The sequence below is a fragment of the Notothenia coriiceps genome, unplaced genomic scaffold, assembly GCF_000735185.1.
Source record: "Notothenia coriiceps isolate Sejong01 unplaced genomic scaffold, NC01 NC01_scaffold00032522, whole genome shotgun sequence".
NCBI lineage: Eukaryota > Metazoa > Chordata > Actinopteri > Perciformes > Nototheniidae > Notothenia > Notothenia coriiceps.
This window is the reverse complement of record NW_011365223.1, coordinates 24136-42880: the sequence shown is the minus strand read 5'-3', so window position 1 is coordinate 42880 and position 18745 is coordinate 24136. Positions and strand designations below refer to the sequence as shown.

At 41.9% G+C, this 18745-nt stretch overlaps 1 protein-coding gene across 2 annotated transcripts; it reads right to left on the bottom strand.

Annotated features, from left to right (window-relative positions):
* Positions 1-6732: 6732 nt before the first annotated feature.
* On the bottom strand, positions 6733-18441 carry LOC104960896 (uncharacterized). 2 transcript variants are annotated; one of them, XM_010789070.1, is made up of 12 exons: positions 18275-18441; positions 18141-18189; positions 15517-15893; positions 14847-15044; positions 14571-14648; positions 13832-14495; positions 13448-13489; positions 13231-13331; positions 12461-12522; positions 10414-10580; positions 9687-9842; positions 6733-7940 (listed from the first exon to the last, which is right to left on the bottom strand). In XM_010789070.1, exons 1-12 carry the CDS (start codon positions 18362-18364, stop codon positions 7639-7641), a joined length of 2286 nt encoding a protein of 761 aa, XP_010787372.1. In that variant the 5' UTR covers positions 18365-18441; the 3' UTR covers positions 6733-7638. The 2 variants fall into 2 exon arrangements, with proteins under 2 accessions (XP_010787372.1, XP_010787371.1); XM_010789069.1 differs by having other exon boundaries at positions 13832-14648.
* Positions 18442-18745: the final 304 nt, after the last annotated feature.

The following is an 18745-nucleotide window of genomic DNA, read 5'->3' as shown; positions in this document are numbered from 1 at the left end:
ACCGGGTACGTTCTCAGGCAATTCCGGGTATCTGTGAGCGTTTCGCTCTCATCAAGTTGGGCATTCTTAGTCATCATGCGGCCATGAGTCACCTCTCATAGGATGATGAGGCCCCGCCCCCGTCACCTAGCAACCAGCTGCAGTCACAAGTGCCGGTAATAATTTCTGACACTAGGCAAAATATTTTCAAACTATTTTCAAACTGTTTTCAAACTGTTTTCAAAACTGTTCAATATGGAGTCAGATCTAGCTGTACTTATTTTGGTGTTATATAATATGTTTAAATTACTTTCCCGAGGTCGCAACAGGCCCCCGTGAAGAGGGCTTCATTCTCCCCGCGCATCTGGATAAATTGCGCAGTCTGCTCCTTGCTCCCTATCAAAACAAAATTGTTGCAGTAAGATTTGTATAACAAAAGCAGTTAAATAAATAAATTAGCTTTATAATGAATCCCAACAATATGAAAACCAAACAGGGTTTAGAAATATTTTCACTTCATATTATTTTATGTATGTAATATAAAGAAGACATCTCCAATTGCCCGTATATTTAAATACACAAATTAAATAGGTTTACTTTTCTTTCATGTCGTTTACTATTTGGGTGAGTACATTTAAAAACGAATCCAGCTGAAACCGTTGTAGCCGTTGATGGGACGTTACAAGCCTTATATTTTTTTTAAAACTCATTCGTCACCGTCACCCGTTGCATCCTGGGATATGGTAGACCACGGAGTGTACATCAGATGTATCCTCTAAATCTGGGGAAAGAAGGCTGCATTTGCGGGCCGCATTCGGAGGAGTCTTGTCTTTTTTTTAAAATTGGGACAGCCTTCGTTTGGCGGAAGTGACGTATGCGGACTCCGAATGCATCCTCAGGAGGATGCGGCCGCTGAATTGGGACACAGCGAATGTCTGATTATTGTGTTGGTTTAAAACAAACAAACAATGCAACAAGTTGTCGTTTAAGGGATGCAATGAATTGAGCTAAGCCAACAGGCTGCTTATGGCAGATCATTTGTTTAATTAGTAATTGATCTAGTTTATTTCCAAATAATGTCAATCTGTGCTTTAATTCAACTGTCTGGATATGTTATATTTCAGGTAACCAGAGTACAAAACAGAATAGCTTTAAATGGTGTAATGTTAATAATAATGCTAATCACAAATGTGTCCGCCTTAATCCAGGTTTTCAAATACTTTTTTTATTTTAGGATGTTTTTTGCGGGAACAGGTTGTCCCAGAAAACTTGAGCATATATAAGTTGCCATTGCTGTTTGTATACAGTATGGATATATATATTAGTGAAATGGAAGAAATCCAATTTAAGGCAAACATTTAAAATAGTTCATAGAGTTATCATATCCAAACTCAAACTTAATCTTGTGTCACACTTTGACTTTTGTTATTGGAATTGAAAAATCCCAGACAAAATATTAAGAGGCGTTCTGTTAATGCTGATTACATTGACTGTTTTTGGCTATTTTTATTTTCTTCAGATTTTCACACATTGTAACAAATAAGAAACGAGGATAGCATGATTTTATGTTATTTCCCTTCTCATCTTTCAGGAAGTACATTTGTCTCTGAAAATCTGTCCGATATGTTTTTACCCTTTTCCCATTCTGGCCCAAGTTTGAGCATCATGGATTCTTTACTATTTATGAATTAAACTCTCTCTTAAAGGTCACCTATCATGCAATATTTAGGAAATAGCATAGGTCTCAGATATATAAAAATGTATAAAAAACATGTCTATGAAGTGTTTTGCTCAAAATACCAACAGATCACCCATTCTAGCCATGCCTCATATCCCTGTATTTCACTTCCTGTTACTAAAGTACGACGGGCCACACTTAGAAAAAAATAAATTGAGAGATTTCGAATAAAGTCATAATAATATCAGAATAAAGTCATAGTTACAAGAATAAAGTCGTAATATTACGAGAATAAAGTCGTAATATTACGAGAATAAAGTCATAATTACGAGATTAAAGTCGTAGTTTCATAACCGACTTGAGAAGGAGACAACAGCAGCGTCCTGCAATAAAATGAGGACTGTGGAGCATCTTGTGAAGCAGTACTTTAGTTTAGGTTTCTCAAATAACGAAATACTTAATCTTTTGGCACATCAGCATCAGATTATCATAAGTATTAGAACTTTGAAAAGGTTGTGCAAGAAACTATGTCAATTATTTAGAAGAAAGACTGTTTGACAATTTGTTGGTATTACATTGAGTATATTTTTGGTGCTTTAACCTTGTTGGCCAGGATTATACAGAGGAAAGACCCCGAAACAGGAGAGAGGGAGAAGTCCTGTCGGATTGCCGGGGGAGACCACGACCACCGACGGGATCGTCAGAAGGCACCTCCCGGCTCCGGTCGACGGGAAGACCGGGAGTGCAGAGACTTCCTAGCCGGAGTCACCGTAGGCGTTCCACGAGGACAAGTACGCGGGTGTCGTCGAGGCCACTGTACAAGGGTGTGAGTCCGGCAAGTGGTACGGGCAGCTATCCACGCTCATTGCAGGGGTCGGGACGTTGTTCTGGGGAGGCGTGGCATGGACGTCACCTGGACGACAAGAAGGAGAAACACCCTACGGTGTATTTTGACAAACGTGGAAGGAACTACATCGCGGTACCTTGACTAAAGTGCAGGTTTCTAACAAACTAACAATATGAAGCTATAGAAGTTAGCACTGTCGATACAACGTCTGTCCCCGCTCCCTTGTAGGTTCTGCTGACTAAGTTTTTTGTTAGAAGTTGGAGGTAACAATGTAAGAGAACAGGCGACAATGTTTAGCGCGTGTATTATAGGTCACTGATGCAAAAACAGGCTGTCTGTTGTTTACAACAACCCAGATACACAAAAAAGAGGTTACAACGGAAGAAACCGGAAGGAGGTTAAAACCTTGCGAGAGTAATACGAGAAGGAGAACGGGAATTATACCAACTTTTGTTGTTGAGAGTCTAATTACTAAGAGAACAGACTTGTATTCAAAAAGTTTCGTTTGTAGGACTCTTTGTCTGATATGTGGTAAGTACGTACCCCGGATTACATGTAATTTAAGACGTTCTTCGGTTCGTACTTAAACGGAAAAACACATTTTATTTGAGTGAGACAACGTAGTTATTACGACTTACAGTCTGGTATAAGTAGGTAGCCATACCGGTATAGTATTTAACATGTGTGAGACGTCAAATTTGGTTACGCAAATAGAAAGAAAGGGGCAAAATGATATTTGGGGGAAATACACCCCCCCTCCTTTATGAAAAGAAAAAGAACCCGGACGATATAGACTAGGAGGAGGCAGTAAAGACTATGGTGACGGTATTGAGGTAGATTAATTTGCAGCGTCAAGTGAACGACGTCGCTCTTGCTCCATTTATTGACAGTCTTTATCTATCCGCAATGAACACTCCTCAGAGAATACAAAAATCTAACGTCAAAATCACACCGTTGGTAATATCGTCATTCCAAGAAAAGATAAACGTTAACAACAGTCAAATCTCTATCTGCGTCAAGTAGATGTGGTATGGGTCGTCTTTGCTATATGTATCAATTCGCACATAGCACAAGAATAGTGGATTGTAACTTAAATGGACACATGTCACCGGGCAGCCCCCTCTCGCAGATCTTCTCGAGCGAAGGGACTTATCTAGCACTCCTCTTCTTCCAAGGATTACAGACTGAAGCCTCACTCTGCGACGTCTGCAGTGCGAGCTCCTTTCCAGTGGCGCATGTTGTATATTCAAATACGACTTACGTCGTAATATGGCAGTAAAATAATATAGAGTAGCGTATATTCTGTTTTTATCTCAATATATCTTTCAGCTTATCGTGTCCTACGTCATTTTGTCTCTCTGATGTGAATACCGTTGTGTTTCTTTATGTATCCGCATATCCACAAGTACCTTGATTTTCTCAAGAGTACGTTTACATTTCAAGACATTATCCTTTCAAATAAATCTCACTCCCTTGTTGTCTTGAATCGCCACACTTTCGCTAGATACAAAAAATCTCCCTCACATAAAAAAACATTTTATAGGTAGTTCTTTTTCTTTTAGGTTCGAATAATAATGAAAGTACCACCGTCGTAGATAGTACCAAACCGTACTAAATACGTACATCACTGAACCGACCATGGGGCACTCTTTCCCTACACACCGAATAACACGTATAGTTTTCAACACAAATAATTTCTTCGTTTAGTATGGTCTAATGTGTCTCAGTGAACGTCCAGAAAATAAAACATATATAGATCCGATTAAATACGACATTAGACACGGCTCTCTCTATTATAGTTATTTTTTAATTTTGAGCGTCCAGTATCCATAAACTATACATGTTTTATTCGCCGGTGTCTTAACGTCCTCCCTTTCTGTACTCCGCTCGGACAAGACTTCGCGATGACGAGTGATTTCACTTAGTATACTTGCATAACAGACCTCCGCTACTGCCACATACAAAAATTCATAAGAAGACGTGACTGCTGGTTTAGTCAACGCAAGAGAACGAGTCAACAGGGTTAGGCGCGCTATCTTGCTCTGAACATCAGAGTATATCTCAAAACATCAGCCTGAATAAACTTTAGAGCTGCGCTGAGAACATATTACTCTTCTGTGTCCCATTCAGTACTTACATCGAAGCTCGCGATTATATCTGTTATATAACGTTAAACAGTGGGATATACATTTACAAGATACCACTAAGCGAAACCTAATAACCCGTGCAGCGATCGAGTTGTCGCTCAGTTTCGCACAGTCCGCGTACGGGCCGAGCTCAGCGTGTCAAAGGGAGTGCCTTTCCTGCCTCCGATCGCAAGCAGGGACCCACCGCAACACCGTGTGGTGTAGGACGTGAAAGCGCGGAATGTGTGTATTACTTCGACAGAAGGAAAACACACCGACTCGTAGTACGATCGGTCCGTTGATATGAGCGCTTTCCTCGAGACTAAACTACTAGAACTTAACCTACACACGATACTCCATTTCCGTCACGAGAGACAGTGTGTTACTCTTTCTTCACACCTTGAAAACATAATTCATGTGTATGTAAACTTCCAAACTTTAAAGGGTAACATAGCCCGGACAGACGTAATTACGTACTGAAGGTGTCATACCCTTATTTTATTGTAGGACACTTTCCTACACCATACTTTTGTATAACTCCGGAACGACGACAGACACGTGTTACCTTACACAAGAATGTACCATTTTCGATTAGAGACCTTCTGACTTTATCCAACCTACTCCGAAACGGGAAGTTTAAAACTAAAACATGTACCACAAACTACAAGATAGTATCCTCAAAAAAACAAAAATATTAACACATTTAACACACATTTCGCGTGTCTCTAATAGTCAGTAAGTAGGTTAAATAGTTAAAAGATAATGTTACCGGGTACATATGCGATTTTACCTAGTGCCAAATTCACATATGTTTTATAAAATTATAAAGGGGTACCTTATAAACATAAATTAACAGTTTACAACGTTATACTGTGGTAAGTTTTTTGAGTACGTCTTAATATCAAAGTTAACATAGTAACTACTAGATGCGCCTCATAATCCCGTGTGAATTCCCTTTTTTTGAGCTCTAAAATCTCTTATTTCAGTATCAATGCTCTTATTTCAGCATTACAATGCTTTATCTTCATTATTTAATTGCTCTAAAGTCTTCAGCATCAAAGTATTCAGTGAACTCTTCGCCTGAACCTCCTCTAACAGAGGAAAGACGTCTCCTTGCGACCAAGACCGGCTGATGTAAATATCAAGTGTAACGTAAATCGAATACGAAAATAGGTTGCGCTGAATTATTCACTTAAGCTGGTTTGTTCTATGTTTGAACTTCTTTTGTCTACTATATTCATGTAGTCCAAAGTATCTCTATTTGTAAAGTTCACGATGAGTTGACCGAAATCTATTGCGGTCAGGAAAATAAATCGATATATATCACGGGAAACAATCATTAAGATTTAGGCGAGGCTTCACCTCAGCTTTCTCTACTCAATTAATCAGGACGCGGGCCTTCTACACGTTCGAAAGACGACAGGACTAAGTTACCCCTCGAGTAAGGCTAAGTGGTGTTCCGATAGCAGTAGTAGCTGAGGAAGACCTAAGTTCGGGAACTAAATGTAGATAGCAAAGAAACTTTGTTGGTTATAGGGGAAACTTAGTCGGCATCTACATTTGGTGCTATCGGAACTATCAGCCGGTCTTGATCGGTATAAGGAGGCACGTCTCCCTGTAGAGGAGGTTCANTTCTACTTCTTAAATTTCCCAAACAGGCTGGTTCCTTTAGTTTGAATGTGTGTTTGGTGGCGTGATCATTATTATTCAGAGTCATTGCGTGCCTATTGATTTGAATCAATAGGCACGCAATGACTCTGAATAATAATGATCACGCCACCAAACACACATTCAAACTAAAGGAACCAGCCTGTTTGGGAAATTTAAGAAGTAGAAAGTACAGGTATTTGTGTTCAAAATGTGAGAAGTAGAAAGTACAGGTATTTGGGTTCAAAATGTGAGAAGTAGAAAGTACAGGTATTTGGGTTCAAAATTTAAGAAGTAGAAAGTACAGGTATTTGGGTTCAAAATTTAAGAAGTAGAAAGTACAGGTATTTGGGTTCAAAATGTAAGAAGGTAAATTAAAAAGTACTCAGAAAAATAATTAGAGTAAAGTACTGATCCCAGAAACATTTACTTAAGTACAGTAACAAAGTATTTGTACTCCACTACTTCCCACCTCTGATTACATTTATTGAAACTCTGTGTATAGCACATCCGCTGAAGAGAAGCCTTGTTGTGGGCTGAAGGAACAGTCACCCTGTAATAAAGCAGGCTGAGGTCAGCAGACTCCCCATGTGACGGCCCACCGCCCTGGATTAGCTGCTGTAAGCCTATTAAAGCGCTCTGGACTTCACTCAGTCCCTGCAGCATGCTCACAGTGTTGCAGGAGCCGGCTGAAACTCAGGCGTCACAACAGGCCGGACGTCCTGCTGCTGGAGTTCCCTTCGGCCAGAGAGTCACGCCGAATAATCAGGTGCATTCCTGAATTTAAATGTGGCATTATGGACATGAACACTAGAAATAGAGGAATAATGCAACAACACAACACATATATATCACCATTTTGTCAACACCAAGTGGTTAACAGGTAGCACTGAGTTTAAGTCTTACATGTCCACCATTGACGTAAAATAAAGATATGAGTAGACCGGAGACTTTTTGATGCTGCTGCAAGGTTTATTCTATGTCCATGCTGCAAATATGAGTTTAATTTGTCCATCTGTTATGCATCCTATTCAGTAGAGGATACATATTATTTTCTATTCAGTCGTTTACATTTTACATATAGTTTACAGCTTATATTTCCTTACATATAGGCTATAGCCTTATCCTTGAAGGATAAATGCACTTTGTACACGTTAGTATCAAAAGTCAGTGTACAACAGGTGCCGTTATGCAAGCATTGCCACGTATGTTTTTTGGCGGTCTATTTAAAAAAGTTAAAAAATAGAAAGAGACAGAAAACACAAGCTGCTTTGTTGTGCTTTAATTCAGACAGTGAACCGCATCAGATGAAACTGAAATCAAACTAAATAACCTAAATGTTTTTAAAGATGCTCTGTTGCTCACATCTTCCCTCCCTGCCCCCCCGGCTGCAGGGAGCTGAAGCGCAGCAGCGGGACATCCCTGAAGCCCCGGGCAGGAGGGGGTGGGGGGGGCAGCTCAGAGTCAGCATGATAGTGGTGGGTTGCGGTGTTGTTGGTGTTGTTGTTGTTGTTGTTGGGGTCGGCGTGGCCCCGCAGCAGGAAGGCCCCCCTGTGGTGGCGGAGGTACAGCAGCCCGGCGGCCCCCAGCAGCAGCAGCAGCACCGAGCTCAGCAGGAAGAAGAGAACGTAGACGCCTCGAGACTCTGAGGACGAGCTGCAGCCTGAAGAGACAACAGGAAGTCAGGGGACCATCACATCTGGACAATAAGACAAAGGGCTCTGAACATAGACATGCAGAGGCTCAGTCAGTAGGGACTGTGAGCCGTAGGGTCGCCGGTTCGAGTCCCCAAACAGACCTAAATATGGAGTGTGGACTGCTACTTGGAGAGGTCCCAGTTCACCTCCAGGGCCCTGCCGTGGTGCCCTTGAGCAAGGCACCGGACATTTTCTTTAACACAAATATCTGTACTTTCTACTTCCTACATTTTCAAAACAGGCTGGTTACTTTAATAAATGTAATGAAACGCAGATTAAGACTAGAGCACTTTTTCGAATGCTCAAAGCACTTCACATTACATGTTACACATATCAGACATGTAACAGTGAATACAGACAATTAGGCTGAAGTGCCCAAGGACACAAAGTTATGGGGTACTTTTTACTCTAAGTACAGTTCGAAAGCCCATACTTTTACTTTAGTAAATAAGTTTAGTCAGTACTTCTACTTTTACCAGAGTATTTTTAAAAACGAGTATCTGTACTTCTACTTGAGTAAAGGGTGTGTGTACTGTTGCCATGTCTGGTTAAAAGCAGAGGTCAACTTTCACTGTGTGTGCTGTGTGTGTATGTGTGATTAAAGAGGCTTTCATCCTCCAATTCTATCTATTCTAACTTAGACATGCACAGGGACCCACTACCAACTGTCCAACATGGGAGCTACACACAAAGACTGTCGTTCTTTAGTGTCGTTGTGCGTCTCTTTAGGGTCAATTGGTGTGGTTTTGGTCATTTTGTATGTCTTAGCAGTTGTTTTGTAAAAGGACAAAACAAATAATTGATTTTCTCCGCCGTCTTAGGTCTTTTGGGGCGAGCAGAGAAATTCTTCTGTTGTTCTTTACATCTGTGATCATGTCTATTCTGCAGTACTGCAATACTACCTGGTACAAGTGTTTGTCAGCAGCTTTAAAATCAAAACTGCTCCACCTGTTAAAAATCTGCTCAAAGATTGTTGGTCAACCCTGTCAGAGACTCTATGACTCAGCCTATCATAACAACCTAGTGAGGCTGTCCAACAACATCATCTCTGACCCAAACCATGTTCTGAACAGTGAGTATGAACTGCTACCATCTAATCGGAGATACAGGGTCCCACCATTCAATAAAGTCAGACTGAAGCACTCCTTCGTGCATCAGTCAATCCTCACAGTAAACACAGAGCTACAGATCAAATGCACGCTGACGGCTCTTTGAGCAGCTTTTCTCTCACTGATTGTGCTGTTATGTTAAATGTTTGTGTTTCATGTATTGTGTCTTGATACTGTTTATGTTGGACATGGAGCTGCTGTGACGCAAGTCGAATTTCAGACTTGATCTGACCAATAAAGTAATATCGTATCGTTTGTGTATTTTTTGTGCCATTGAAGTTGTTAAGTGCATCTTTGTAGAGGTGTCATGAGTAATTGTAGTCAACGTGTGTTTGTCTCTATTTCTCTCCATCGTCGTTTTTGTGGTCGTTGGTGGGTATTGTTTGTCTGTGCTTGTTTTGCCCATACTGTGTTTGTCTTTGTGGTTATTGCCCTCTTATTCAGTCATTTTGACTCTATGTTTCTGATATCTCTGTGTAGTCTATCAATGTTTCTTTGTGGTGTCTCTTCCTTGTCGGTCAGATCAGTATCCCTCCCTGCTTCTGGACTCTTTAACTGGGTTCATCTTAATGAAATCAGTGTGTGTGAGAGAGTCCCGCTCACCTGCAGCGTTCTGATTCACACACACAGTTCCTGCCGACCCGAGGAGGGACTCGTCGTGGAAACCTGACCTGCAGCGACACGAGTACGATCCGAACCGGTTCTCACAGTCTGCGTTAAGGTCACAGCGCATCAGCTGCGACAGACACTCGTCCACATCTGAAACACACATATACATTAATGCTAGCAGCCTTTACTGAGATGTGTAACTTCCTCCTAAGGTGGTGCACGTCCATTCTTCTGTTAGTTACCTTCCACAGTTGGTTTTAGGATCCTGTCACAAATACATTTACTCAAATCATTTTTTAATTACACATCTGTCACCCACCATATACATTATCAGCCCAATAAATGTTTTCTTTACTATTTAAAAAACAATTATTTATCGTTTACAAACCAAACAAATTGAATAATTAGCAGATTAGTCTATAAGAAAAAAATTGTAGTTCAAAATGAGCAAAATAAAATTCTGCTTTAATATTAATTAATTAATATTAATTGAAGGAAATAACACATACTAGTATAACAGTTATATTTCTTATGTAAACACATTTAAAAAAGTTCTACACAAATAAACCGAATTGTATATATTTGCCCTTTATTTGTACGCAGTTTGAATCTTGATGCTTTGGATAAAAGCATCAGCCAAATGAAATGTAATGTAATTAAAGTCAGCAGTTTAAAATAAAGTGACTTTTCCACCCTGTGTCAAACTGAAGCCCAGCTGTACCTGCAGTGGACACGGAGAGGATGACAGCCTTCCTGCCGTTTCCTCCGACGCCCACGTGTGTTGAGATGAGTCCCTGCAGGGCGGAGTGCAGCGTCCTGTGGACCTGCAGACCTCCAGGACCCTGATCCAGCTGCAGCCACACGATGAACAGCGCTCCAGCACTCAGCCTGCAAACAACAAGGAGCATCACTGAGGTCAGATCTGAGCTCACAGGTCAACAGGTACATCAGCTAGTGAGTGCACCAAGAGTTGAGACAGTTTGAGCTGTAATGTAAAATGATAACAACCACTCTTCATGTCTCTTCTACATCAACATGTGTCCCCTCTTCTCCATGTCTCTTCTACATCAACATGTGTCCCCTCTTCTTCATGTCTCTTCTACATCAACATGTGTCCCCTCTTCTTCATGTCTCTTCTAGATAAACATGTGTCCCCTCTTCTTCATGTCTCTTCTACATCAACATGTGTCCCCTCTGTGGAAAGAGACTCTGAAAGTTTCAGGAACAAAGATTCTCTCTCTTTTTGTCCTGATCCATTTATAAAAAAACCTGTCTGAAAATGAGCTGATCAGATTTTGGCCACTTTATGATGTCATAACGTATGTTTTGGCTGAGTAACCATTAGCCATTCACCTAACCAAGTAAACCCCCCCCCCCCCCCCCCATACCTTTCACCGAATCTCCTCCTAGAGCACCATTAGCCTGTGTTTCACACCGAGTACTTTTCCCACTTTTAGTTCCGAATAATAGTTCCGAACAATGTCGCGTTCCACCCAAAAAGAGCCCGGAGCTAAAAATTAGTTCATGAGAACTAATCTCATGCGGCCCCTTCTTGTGAGGAAAAGAGCTATATTTCTGATTGGCGCTGGGCGGATTGCAAACCACCGCCCTGTAAAACAAAACAAAAGTGGTTGTGAAGCCACCATTTTATTATTCCTCCGCATTTAGCATTATTAGCATTAGCCATTAGCCCAGCGCAGAAACGCAGAGAGACTAACTTATGGCAACACAAAATAAAACATGGGAACGGTAGAGATCGAGGAGGTGTCGGCGTTCTGGCTGATTTACCTCGGATGGCTTCAGTAGAAGCTGCTGGGAGTCCCAGCAGCCCTTTCTACTGAAGCCAGTCCCCAACTTCCGGGGACTTCCGGCCGGGATTTTGGGGCGGCAGTATACGCCCGTGAAGTTGTTTGCGGCCCTGCCAGTAAACCCAAAGTAGAAGAAGAAGAAGAAGCGGCTTTCTTTTGCCTAATCCACCCTTAGGGATTTATTCCGGTGTGAACGCGATCTGTACTTAGTTCATCAGAACTAAAGAGTTTCTGATGAACTAAGTTCTCATGAACCTTTGTGGGAAAGTACTGCGGTGTGAAAGCGCTTATTTGTGTTCTTTTGTAACCAAATCTCTCTCAGAGGGGCGTGGGGAGGGGGCTCCTTATTTTCAGGCACTTTGGAAACAGGGGCTAAAAAAGAGGGGATTATGGGTAATGCTGCAATGATCTGTTTGGTGTTTCAGCCAATCAGAGACAGGTTCTGTACATATCTGAGACCTGTAATATATTGATGAAAAACAATAAGGGGACCTTTAATGTAATTTCAAAAAATCATGTTTCCTTGATTGATCACTTTTTTAACCTCTCTCTCTCATGTCTTTGGTGAGAGGATCTAAGATGCAAGTGAAGGTAACAAGGTTGCAAAATGCTTGTTTACTTCTTCAACAATACAAGGTATTTGAAAAGCCTGAAAAATGAATATTCAAAGCTGAAAACAGGTATATCTTCTGAGCTCATGTTGGATAGAATAACCAAAACATTCATGCTTTAAAAAAAAGGCGTAAAGGGAGCCTTGCTTCACAAAAACATGTTTCCTTGCTTTCTCTTTCCTTGCATCTCTCATGACGCCTTCAGTAAAAGGTAAAAGTAAACGAAACGAGGCAAAGTCGCCTGACTTGCTTTTCGTCTGCCTCCACAGGTTAAACATGTGTACCCTCTCTCTGTTTAAGTATCATAAACACAAATCTGCAGATTGTACTGTGGGTGTTGTTCACCAACCTTTTTGTTCTTTCAGACGACATGGACAGCGGCGTGTGCAGATTCTCCAGCTCCTTACTGATCTACAGGAACACAACAACTTCAGGTAACAAATGCACCTGCTTCTTTTTAACAACATAAACTCTACATGCATGGTAAATGAAGCAACTTTAAAGAGTCCTCTCCTGCTGATGATCAGGTGTATATCAGTATGTAGTGTCTCTACTTTAAAGAGTCCTCTCCTGCTGATGTTCAGGTGTATATCAGTATGTAGTGTCTCTACTTTAAAGAGTCCTCTCCTGCTGATGTTCAGGTGTATATCAGTATGTAGTGTCTCTACTTTAAAGAGTCCTCTCCTGCTGATGTTCAGGTGTAGATCAGTATGTAGTGTCTCTACTTTAAAGAGTCCTCTCCTGCTGATGTTCAGGTGTATATCAGTATGTAGTGTCTCTACTAGGACATGTCTCCATGCTTCAATGTTCAAAAAGCTCTTTATTTCTCTCACACTGCCTGTGCTGCAGCACCTCTTTTCACCCTCTGTCTGAAACCAGAGCCCAGTCTGCTCTGATTGGTTAGCTGGCCGGCTCTGTTGTGATTGGTCAACCACTTAGAGATGTCCCGCCCCTTAGCCTATCACGTACAATGTTTTGTAGTGATGTAATGGGGACATCGAGAACACAGGTCTTTTAGCCTTTGCACTAAAACCTGTAGAACACACTATAGGAAAGGGAAAACCCCAAAAGCATATTATGACCTCTTTAAATTGTGTTGCTTTGTTGTCACCAACTCACCAAAGCCTCCACAGAGAACAGCAGGGACAGGGCCAGGTTGTCCCAGCTCTCCTCCACATCTGGACTGAAGTTCATTTCCACAGCCACTTCAAACAGGTAATCTGTCAACGCCCCAAAACACAGCGTCAGCCTCCTGCATGTGATGTTTGTATCCTGTGAAATATTAACAGAAAATAAAACACATTTTGAAGATGTGCATCATGTGTCCAATACTCACCACCAGGAAGATGTGAAATTCCAGAGTGATTTCTGATGCGGGCTACGAGAGAGAGTTTAGTTCATTACTAAACATGTAACTTATGGTCTAGAACAGTGCTTTTCAGGCAATCGCCTTAAAACAGATATGTCTAAATTATATAACTAGTCTATAACATTGTGATGCATAAAACACATCGGTGGTTCAGGTATGTAGTAATGTTTCCATTTGAAATATTTAGGTGACTGATCATCCATTATTTTCATTAAGGCCATCTAATCCAACCCAAACTACTAAATGGTCCCAAAATGTTAATTAATCTAAATATTGGGAAAATAATGGTTCAAATTAAATGCATTTCAGCGTAGAGTAAGTTGTTCTGAATGAAAACAAAGATGGACTCACGGTGCGCTCTCTGGTCCGACAGCGGCTCCACCATGTTGGGATGAGGATGAGTCTCCTCTGGTTCTAGTTCTGGTTCTGGTTCCTCTGAGGGGACAGGAAGTTGATCCGAGGCCTCGGTGACCTCCTTTCTGCTCTTATCGTCTGCAGACTTCTCCTTCTCTGCAGCAGTAGCTTCCTCTGGATGTGTCGAAGCTTCCTCCACAGCAGCTGTCGAGATGACTTCAGTGGGTTTGAGCTGCAGGTTCTGACCCTCCTCCTCCTGGTTCGGACCCTCCTGCTCCTGGTTCGGACCCTCCTGCTCCTGGTTCGGACCCTCCTGCTCCTGGTTCGGACTCTCCTGCTCCTGGTTCTGACTCTCCTGCTCCTGGTTCTGACTCTCCTTCTCCTGGTTCGGTCCCTCCTTCTCCTGGTTCTGACTCTCCTGCTCCTGGTTCGGACCCTCCTTCTCCTGGTTCGGACCCTCCTGCTCCTGGTTCGGACCCTCCTGCTCCTGGTTCGGACCCTCCTGCTCCTGGTTCGGACCCTCCTGCTCCTGGTTCGGACCCTCCTGCTCCTGGTTCGGACCCTCCTGCTCCTGGTTCGGACCCTCCTCCTCCTGGTTCGGACCCTCCTTCTCCTGGTTCGGACCCTCCTCTTCCTGGTTCTGGTTCTGACCCTCCTCCTCCTGCTGGGGAGGGACGGATGAATCTGACGGGCCTGAAGGGGTTTGAGAGGCTTCTCTGCCCCATCGAGACGTTACCTGAGTGGATGATTCCACTGTGGGAGTGGCTTTTAACTGGCTGTAGCTCTCCAACGATGGACGTTGATTTTCAACCACCTGAAGGAAAGATAGGTTTAGGTTAGTCATTTGTATCTGTGGGTTGATTTGGTTAGATAGATAATGTAGATAGATAAGAACATGTCTAAGCCTATTTTCTGCAATATTACAAATTCCGTCACCCCTGCGCCACTCTAATAGTGTGGATACAACCAATTTGGTGGAGCCAGGCATTACAGTTGAAGGTTTGATTCCCACCTCAGTGTCCGCACCCTCCTCATTCTCCTTTTTCTCGGCAGTCATCTCTGAAGGCTGATTGTTGAAGTCATACATGAGATCAGGATTTGGATCTGGACGTTCATTTAACTCCAAGAGTCCAGAAGGAAGAGATTGTGACCCCATGTTTGTTTCTGGTAGTCCCTCCTGAGGGTTGTAAACCACGGGGGGTCCGAAGGCCTGTGGGAGAAATAATCAATATATTGTGGCGGAACTTTAAGGGACATCATTTACTGTAGCAGTGGTTTTTTTACATACTAAACACACCGTCTCCAACTCTCACTCATCTACGCTGCATTACTAATATTACTATGTGTTCAATGACCAACAAACATCAGAAGAATTGTAATAAAATATCATAAGAGATGCGCCACGGCTACGTCGTCAGAGGACTACAGAAGAAGACCCGCCTCCGTCGACATCAGCCAATGGAAGAAGACTAAATACGATGTTATAGAGAGAAACGATCTCTTTCATTCTTGCACCTGCAGACAGCTAGCTGAAAGTGGACTGTGGACAAGTGAATTGGATTTAGGAACCACAGCTGTGCTCCCTTGTAAACCTACCATAGCCTTAACATATAAACTTTTCGAGAAGCTTCCTGGTCTTCTTTAGACTAACTCTTGGTCTTCAAACAAACAAAACATGAAACCTGATATCGTCCGTAGAAGCCCCTGTAGGGTGGGGTGGGCCAACCCCCGATCAGCAGCACCACGTACAGAGTGTTGGAGGACGACGTGTATTTGGCCTCTTTCCAGCACTTCTGCAGGACGTTGGTGCCCCCAAAATGTCCCGTGGGCTCGTCCACGTGCACCTGGTCGTCTTTGAGGTGGCAGGCGTCGTCAGGGGTCAGGTCCTCCAGGTACAGGTCGATCCTCCAGGCAGGGGCCACCTGGATGGTCCAGTTACACCACAGGGGGGGGTTGGAGCACATGTAGTCCGGGGAGTAGAAGTCCCCGGAGTCGCCCTTCAGCAACTGGTGGCAGCTCCGCTGGGCGAAGAAGGCGCTGCCGTCTCCTCCACGACCTTCTGAGGGGAAACAGAACAGCTGTGGCTTTAAAAAAGGTCCCTTAAGCTATTATACTGTTTATCAATCTGTTACAGGTCTCAGATATATACAAAACATGTCTCAGAAGTGATTGGCTCCAAACACCAAACAGATCATTGCAGCATTACCCATAATCCCCTCTGTTTCAGCCCTGTTTCCAAAGTGCTGATTCTCTGTCTGTTACTTTAGATGAAAATAAGGAGCCCCTCCCCACGCCCCTCTGAGAGATATTTGGTTAAAAAGAACACAATGGTGCTCTAGGAGGAGATTAAGGTGATAAGAGGGAGGGGGGTTACCTTGGTTGCTGATTGGCTAATGGTTACACAAGACAAAACATCGTTATGACATCATAAAGTGGCCAAAATCTGATCAGCTCATTTTCAGACAGGTTTTTATAGAAATGGATCAGGAGAAAAAGAGAGAGAATCTTTGTTCCTGAAACTTCCAGAGTCTCTTTCCACAGAGGGGACACATGTTGATGTAGAAGAGACATGGAGAAGAGGGGACACATGTTGATGTAGAAGAGACATGAAGAAGAGGGGACACATGTTGATGTAGAAGAGACATGAAGAAGAGGGGACACATGTTGATGTAGAAGAGACATGAAGAAGAGGGGACACATGTTGATGTAGAAGAGACATGAAGAAGAGGGGACACATGTTGATGTAGAAGAGACATGGAGAAGAGAGAGGGGACACATGAAGAAGAGGGGACACATGTTGATGTAGAAGAGACATGAAGAAGAGGGGACACATGTTGATGTAGAAGAGACATGAAGAAGAGGGGACACATGTGAAGGAGAGGGGACACATGTTGATGTAGAAGAGACATGAAGAAGAGGGGACACATGTTGATGTAGAAGAGACATGGAGAAGAGGGGACACATGGTGATGTAGAAGAGACATGAAGAACAGGGGGCACATGTTGATGTAGAAGAGACATGAGGAAGTGGATTTTGCTAATAGGTGACCTTTAACACACGATTTATTTGAACTCTGTCACTTCACCTGAGACAGAACTTATTATCAGTTCACTCAACACTAGCAATAATTGTGGGAGAAACTTCTGTGTAGCAATGGAGTGGGAGTCACCGACTCATGAAGGAGACACGGGGAGAGCTGGAGCTTTGATGTCAAACACTGATGGTTTATTTAGAGCTTCGGCCGGAGAATTCACATCACAAGTCCAAGAGCCAGAGGTTCTGACTGCACGGGAGAGTTGCCACGTCAAATCTGAAGAACTCTACCCCAGACCCATGTATTTAGCTAGTTCAGAGAGACTAATCAACATTGCTGCATAACAAGATAGAATCATTCATAACACCTCTATCAGCTGACGCCAACAGGCAGGAACAGGGAGACAAAACACTGAGAGCACAGCAGCCAAGGCTACGGGTGCGTGGGCTCAGTCAGGACAGTTTGAACTGGGTCAAAGTTATGGACCTTGGAAAATATTTCCCCAACAATAATAATAATAATAATAATAAAACATTTGATTTGTAAAGCACATTTCGTTACTAAAAGTCATTTCAAAGTGCAGAAGGTCTTTTCTTTCTTGTAGTAATTTTTGTTATTACATTACATTTAGCTGAAGCTTTTATCCAGAGCAACTTACAATAAGTACATTCGACCAGGAAACTTTTGTGAAGTCATTGTTGAGCTAATTACTACAGTATTAATCAGGGTTGGGAGGGTAACTTTAAAAATGTATTCGAGTATAACAATATACAAGTAATGTTACCTGAATACTTTGCATTACTTTTGGATTAACTCAAAGTGCAATTCCAATAAACACAAGCAAATAAATATACATAGTATGATTTGTTCTTAAGTGTATTCTGTAAAACACCAGAAAAATGTAACCTAAGAAAATAAGTATCTAAAATGTGTAAATTATAGGCTGCCTACAGAACAGTAGTTTAAAAATGCTGTTTAGTTTAATGCATTAATAAAAAAGAAAACAATATTTTAGTTAAAGCTGCCATTTTCTTATATTTCCAACATGGTTTTCAGATTATTTAAAATCAAGTAACACATATAGAAAGAGAGATGTCAATATCGATTTGATTTGAAGATTTGCGGCTAACATGGAAGGAAAGTCTGAAACTTAGATATTCGTTAGATAATCGAAAAAAAAGTGTAGATCTGTTTTCACAGATTATTTTACCTGTTGATTTTCAAATGCACAGACAAGTAAAAACATTCCCATTCAAATCACATGCCAAATACCTTTTGCTCGAGTGTCATCTGGAGGTTTGTTGGCTTCTTCTGTCATCACCTGCAAACACAAGAAAGCAAAAACAAACAATTAATTAAACTATTTTAAAGTATGAACACAAAACAATGTCTCATGTTAATCCTACCTGTGAGTCACACTGCTTCCAAAATACTCCAAATATCAGAAGAAATATGAGCAGCACTCTTTTAAAGCTAATACTGTTCTTTTCAGGCATTTTATTACTTTGTCTGTTAAACTTGTCTTAGTGCTTCACAGTTTTAGTTCAACTGCAGTTCGCCTTCCTGTGTGAGCAGCTGAAATTCATCAGGAAGCTGATTGTTTGCCTGCATGTGAACAGATGATCCGTCCACCAGAGGTCCCCGTTGGGTTCACATCTCTATCCTCATGTAATGGTTCAAATTCACAATACACTTTTATCCAGCAGGGACAAATGCATATTTTTTAAGACTTAAAATAACATAAATGTTGTAGCTGTGTTTGTACCAGTAAATATCCTATCCTTAAAGTCCTTACAAAACATTAGAACACAATTATCTATTGTTGTATAGAAGACCATAAATAAGTAAACAATAAGCAAAGTAGATTGTCCAGAATG

Bases quoted from the DNA above. Each gene is read 5' to 3' on its own strand.
- LOC104960896 (XM_010789069.1), bottom strand. From the start codon at position 18,364: ATGCCTGAAAAGAACAGTATTAGCTTTAAAAGAGTGCTGCTCATATTT. The intron at 15,045-15,516 runs GTTTCATGTTTT...TTTCTCCCACAG, and splicing joins GCTTCTACGGACGATATCAG to GCCTTCGGACCCCCCGTGGT. The intron at 7,941-9,686 runs GTGAGCGGGACT...TTGTCTCTTCAG, and splicing joins TGTGAATCAGAACGCTGCAG to GCTGCAGCTCGTCCTCAGAG.